Genomic DNA, 6612 nt, shown 5'->3' with positions numbered 1-6612 from the left:
CTCTTGAGAAACCTATATGCAGGTCAGGAAGCACAGTTAGAACTGGGCATGGAACAACAGACTGGTTCCAAATAGGAAAAGGAGTACATCAAGGCTGTATATTGTCACCCTGCTTATTTAACGTATATGCAGAGTACATCATGAGAAATGCTGAGCTGGAAGTAGCACAAGCTGGAATCAAGATTGCCGGGAGAAATATCAATAACCTCAGATATCCAGATGACACCACCCTTATGGCAGAAAGTGAAGAGGAACTAAAAAGCCTCTTGATGAAAGTGAAAGTGGAGAGTGAAAAAGTTGGCTTAAAACTCAACATTCAGAAACGAAGATCATGGCATCTGGTCCCATCACTTCATGGGAAATAGATGGGGAAACAGTGGAAACAGTGTCAGACTTTGTTTTGGGGGGTTCCAAAATCACTGCAGATGGTGATTGCAGCCATGAAATTAAAAGATGCTTACTCCTTGGAAGAAAAGTTATGACCAACCTAGATAGCATATTTAAAAGCAGAGACATTACTTTGCCAACAAAGGTCCGTCTAGTCAAGGCTATGGTTTTTCCAATAGTCATGTATGGATGTGAGAGTTGGACTGTGAAGAAAGCTGAGTGCCGAAGAATTGATGCTTTTGAACTGTGGTATTGGAGAAGACTCTTCGGAGTCCCTTAGACTGCAAGGAGATCCAACCAGTCCATTCTGAAGAGATCAGCCCTGGGATTTCTCTGGAAGGAATGATGCTAAAGCTGAAACTCCAGTACTTTGGCTACCTCATGTGAAGAGTTGACTCATTGGAAAAGACTCTGATGCCGGGAGGGATTATGGGCAGGAGGAGAAGGGCACGACAGAGGATGAGATGGCTGGATGGCATTACTGACTCGATGTACGTGAGTTTGAGTGAACTCCGGGAGTTGGTGATGGACAGGGAGGCCAGGTGTGCTGCGATTCATGGAGTCACAAAGAGTCGGACATGACTGAGTGACTGAACTGAACTGAACTGAGTATGTATATATCTTCCTGCTAAAGGCCGGCAGGGGTGTACTCTCTCTGTCCCCTTCTGATGTCTATGTCAGAAGCTTTTTCTATCTCTTTTACACTTTAATGAATCTGTATTACACTAAAGCTCTGAGCCATCACACCTTGTCACTGGCCCCGGATTGAATTCCTCTCCTCCAGAGGCCAAGAATCCTGGCATCTTTAACGGCTCAGCAACAATCTCTCAACACCACCCCCAGTTCTGGATCACAAGTAGAAACCAGTCACAGACGAGGCAGCTGATTACCTGAGCTTTTCCTACGGTCTTCTGAGCTCATGATGGCAGCAGCTGGGTCTCAGAGATCTTCCTTCAGCTCCTTGTCTGGGTCGGGCTGAAAGGAGGTGATGCTTCACCCCTGGGAAAGAGAAAACAGACTATGGACTCCATCAATAATGAGCAACGGCTGCAGGGAGCAGTGAGGGGCGAGGTCTCTGGCAGCTTCCCCTGGGATGTCCACAAATGCCACTGGGGACTTAACCTGGCATGTTTCTCTGTCTCCTGTGCTCTGCTGGCTGCTAATTAAGAAAAGTTACTCATCCTCCTACCACCTCCCTCCAAGCCAACTCAAAATCCTGATCTCCTATTGGGGCACAAGGAGAGGATAATCAGACAGGAGACAGCCATCTGCGAAGTTATAAAAGCAATAAAACCAGAGACAGAAAAACAGATAGGGAGGGAATACTCTGGAAATTATGTGAGGTTGGGAACACTTGTGCTTATGAATTGGTAATAACTAATATTGGTCCATTGTCTATGACGTGCAGGCTCCTGAAACTCACCTAAACTTAGGTCAGCCGGTTTTTATGTTGCTACCGGAGCCTGGACTTGAACCTAAGTGTTTCTGACCCAAATCCCAGGTTTGTGATGACTATGCTCTACTCCCTTTAATGTAAAATATATATATATAATTGTGGATTTATGCTTATTGGAAAATAACTCTTCTTAATTAAAAGGATGTCTTGCTCCTGTGCTTGAGTCTCTGCCTTGATAAAGTTCCTGATGATACAGCTCCCACAGTCTGCACCCTCCTTGCTTCTACAAGGCCCTTTATCCCACAAGAACCTGGAGTCCCTCTGACTCTGCCCCAATTCTTGTATCCCTCTCCTGGGTGGCTGAGGACCCCGATGGTGCCCTACCCCCTCTACTGTCCTCCCCTGACTAGTGGACTTTTAGGCTATTTCTAATTCTTTTATGTAAATAATAGTGCAAAGAACATTCTCCTTGTAAAAATCTTCACCTGTATTTGAGACTGTTTCCTTAAGCTATTTCTAGAAGTATAATCACTAGATTAGAAGGCTGCTGCTGCTCCTAAGTCGCTTCAGTCATGTCCGACTCTGTGCAACCCCATAGATGCCAGCCCACCAGGCTCCCCCATCCCTGGGATTCTCCAGGCAAGAACACTGGAGTGGGTTGCAATTTCCTTCTCCAATGCATGAAAGCGAAAAGTGAAAGTGAAGTCGCTCAGCCGTTTCCAACTCCTAGTGACCCCATGGACTGCAGCCCACCAGGCTCCTCCATCCGTGGGATTTTCCAGGCAAGAGTACTGGAGTGGGGTGCCATTGCTTTCTCTGGATTAGAAGGCATGAACACCTAAAAAATTTTTGTGCCTAGCGCCAAACTGTTACGCAAACAAATTATAGCAATTTACATTCTCACTCATAATATATGACAGTACCCATCCTTTCAAATGTACTTATTCTCAATTGACTTTTTAAAACAAAAGATCCAGATATTTTGGGATATATTTCAATTCTATTTATGTTTAGCTCAATTAATGATATCCATTCTTTGATTAATGCTAAATCCTAATGTTATTATAAATTCAGTTATACTTTAAATTAATTTAAAATTTTACCCATGGTAAACACTTAAGATTATTATTGAATCAGAATATATAATATTAAATAAAAGATTAAATTTTGGATAATAAAATAAAAAACTCAGATATTTATATAGAGACTATTTTGGTTCTTTTTGTGATTGTATTGCCTTGGGAGGTGAAGGAAGATAGCAAATGTTGATTATATTTAGCCACATTTTTTTTTTAAATAAAACTTCTGACATTTTTATTGGGATCATTTACATTCATCATGTAGAGGTGGTCAATCATAATAATTAAGAATACTAGCGTTGAGGTTAGAACCAAATCATTTTAAGTCCCAGCCCATCATTTATTAGCTTTGAGCAAGTTATTTAACTTCTCTTGAGCTCAGTTTCCCCATTTGTTAAAAAACAAAGATAATAGTAATGATACTGTTGCCTTGGGCTCTCCTGAAGGTTACATAGTTAATGCATTGCTGTACTTTGTCCAATACCTGCTGCTGCTGCTGCTGCTAAGTCACTTCAGTCGTGTCTGACTCTGTGCGATCCCATAGACGGCAGCCCACCAGACCCCTCTGTCCCTGGGATTCTCCAGGCAAGAACACTGGAGTGGGTTGCCATTTCCTTCTCCAATTATTTAGCCACATTTTTTAAGAGCACTTTTTAACTACCTCTGCCAAGACCTGAATTAAATGATAGTAAAGATACTTATAGGTATAATAACAGCTATTGATAAGAGTGACTTGTGTTTGTGGTCTTTGCTCTGCATTATTATTTGCTGTAAAACTTTACCAATGATAACTCGTATTTCATTTCATTAACCTTTGAGATATGTACATTGTATCAGTATTTACAGATATGGAAGCTGACTCACAGATGTTACATGACTCGCCCAAGGTCAGAAGTCTTGCCCTTGGTAGATTGGATTCCAACCTCCTCACTGGGCTCAAGAACCCATAGCCTCCCTCTCCTCCCTCTTCTGCTAATAAAAACAAGCATGGGGGCAACAGGAGACCAGAGGCTTCAACAAATGTTTGAAGACTCATCGGACGGAGAAGTGATAGCTGAATAAAGAGGAGTGCAGTAGAGGGAGAGAAACAGGGAGAGTTCACAGTAGAGAAGAACGGTCTGCTGGGTAGAGCCCCAGAGGGAGCAAGATGAGAGGGAGGCTGAGGGGAGAGCAGGGGACAAGCCCCCCACCCCCATGTCCCATCCCACATTCACAGCAGCCTTCACCCTTCACCAGACTTTTAGAAAGTTACAATAAGTGACTCAAAATTTTACAGTTGGTATTTCATTTCTATTCATTATTTTATGATTTTTATCTTTTAAGATAAAAGACTATTTAAACATTATAAATGAATCTACTTGTTAATCACTATAAAAATTAAGGCACACTGCTATAAGTTGGGAGCTGAAGCACTGAAGGGAGGATGAGGATTAATATTTCATTTTACAAAACAGAGTCAAGAAATCCTGGCTTCAGTTGAGAGCTTAAGAAATAAAGGAGTAAACAAAGGGCTTACAATTACAAAGTTTTCTAAAAGAGGGTACAAACTTAGTGATAAAAAAATGATATTAGGAGAGAGTGGGGAAAGGTATAAGAAAAAGTATACAAACAAATGAAATCATTATTTTTCCCAGTAAGAAATAAATAATAACAAAAATTTTAAATCATGAAAAAGAAAAATGCAATATCTAATATGTATTAGCTATCGTGGTCGATGACTTCTTTCTTTGCACCATTCCAAGTGCTTGGTAGGCATTCACTCGCTTTTAGTTCTCATAATGACCCTGTAAAAAAGGAAGCAGAAGCTCAGCGATGTGAAGCAATTTACTCAAAGCACACAGTTAGTGCTAGAGCCAGAATCCAAGTCCAGGTTCCTGTCTCCTGAGCACACATTCTCACACTATTCCGCTTCCCAATGTAGTAATATTATTTAAAGACATTGATTAGCTATCTAAAGACATAGCTTTTCCTTGGGAAGGAATGAGCAGACCCCTCTGTACAAATTGATCTATTTTAACCATATGCACTTAGGATTTGGATTGTTGGGGCAGACCCAACACGGGAGGACCCCATGCCCGAAGGGCGACGGCCAAGAGGAGTTATCCCACGTCCGAGGTGAGGGGCAGCGGCCGAGAGTGCCAGACTGCTATGGCCAAGAGGAGCTACCCTGCGTCCAAGGTCAGGGGCAGCAGCCGGGAGGAGCGCCCCCACGCTCCAGGCCAGGGGCGGCGGCCCGGAGGACCAACCCCACATTCAAGGAGCTGTGGCTGCGCGGGCGCAGGAGGGCCTAGAGGAGCTATCCCACGTTGAAGGTCAGGAGGGGCGGCGGTGAGGAGATACCCCTTGTCCAAGGTAAGAGAAACCCAAGTAAGATGGTTGGTGTTGCAAGAGGGTGTCAGAGGGCAGACACACTAAAACCATACTCACAGAAAACTAGTCAATCTAATCACACTAGGACTATAGCCTTGTCTAACTCAATGAAACTAAGCCATGCCCGTGGGGCAACCCAACACAGGCGGGTCATGGTGGAGAGATCTGACAGAATGTGGTCCACTGGAGAAGGGAATGGCAAACCACTTCAGTATTCTTGCCTTGAGAACCCCATGAACAGTATGAAAAAGCAAAATGATAGGATAATGAAAGAGGAACTCCCAGGTCAGTAGGTGCCCAATATGCTACTGGAGATCAGTGGAGAAATAACTCCAGAAGGAATTAAGGGATGGAGTCAAAGCAAAAAGAATACCCAGCTGTGGATGTGACGGGTGATAGAAGCAAGGTCCGATGCTGTAAAGAGCAATATTGCATAGGAACCTGGAATGTCAGGTCCATGAGTCAAGGCAAACTGGAAGTGGTCAAACAAGAGATGGCAAGAGTGAATGTCGACATTCTAGGGATCAGTGAACTAAGATGGACTGGAATGGGTGAATTTAACTCAGATGACCATTATATCTACTACTGCGGGCAGGAATCTCTCAGAAGAAATGGAGTAGCCATCGTGGTCAACTAAAGAGTCCGAAACGCAGTACTTGGATGCAATCTCAAAAAAGACAGAATGATCTCTGTTCGTTGCAAGGCAAACCATTCAATATCACAGTAATCCAAGTCTATGCCCCAACCAGTAACACTGAAGAAGCTGAAGTTGAATGGTTCTATGAAGAACTACAAGACCTTTTAGAACTAACATCCAAAAAAGATGTCCTTTTCATTATAGGGGACTGGAATGGAAAAGTAGGAAGTCAAGAAACACCTGGAGTAACAGGCAAATTTGGCCTTGGAATACGGATGAAGAGGGCAAAGACTAATAAAGTTTTGCCAAGAAAATGCACTGGTCATAACAAACACCCTCTTCCAACAACAAAGAGAAGACTCTACACATGGACATCACCAGATGGTCAACACCGAAATCAGATTGATTATATTCTTTGCAGCCAAAGATGGAGAAGCTCTATATAGTCAGCAAAAACAAGGCCAGGAGCTGACTGTGGCTCAGATCATGAACTCCTTATTGCCAAATTCAACTGAAATTGAAGAAAATAGGGAAAACCACTAGACCATTCAGGTATGACCTAAATCAAATCCCTTATGATTATACAGTGGAAGTGAGAAATAGATTTAAAGGACTAGATCTGATAGAGTGCCTGATGAACTATGGAATGAGATTCGTGACATTGTACAGGGGACAGGGATCAAGACCATCCCCATGGAAAAGAAATGCAAAAAAGCAAAATGGTTGTCTGGGGAGGCCTTACA

General features: G+C 42.8%; 1 protein-coding gene across 4 annotated transcripts in view; it reads right to left on the bottom strand.

Annotated features, from left to right (window-relative positions):
• LOC105003397 (apolipoprotein L2-like) overlaps positions 1 to 6612 on the bottom strand; it is a 41549-nt gene that overhangs the window by 15265 nt on the left and 19672 nt on the right. For all 4 annotated transcript variants that reach the window (XM_010860536.1, XM_010860535.1, XM_010860534.1 and 1 more), the window contains one exon: positions 1278 to 1386. In XM_010860536.1, the coding sequence (XP_010858838.1) occupies positions 1278 to 1308 (31 nt within the window). In that variant the 5' untranslated portion in view covers positions 1309 to 1386. The remainder of the gene's footprint in view (positions 1 to 1277; positions 1387 to 6612) is intronic.

Source organism: Bison bison, unplaced genomic scaffold (genome assembly GCF_000754665.1).
Source record: "Bison bison bison isolate TAMUID 2011002044 unplaced genomic scaffold, Bison_UMD1.0 scf7180017864468, whole genome shotgun sequence".
In the NCBI taxonomy this organism is placed as follows: domain Eukaryota; kingdom Metazoa; phylum Chordata; class Mammalia; order Artiodactyla; family Bovidae; genus Bison; species Bison bison.
This window is presented reverse-complemented; position numbering and strand designations above follow the sequence as displayed.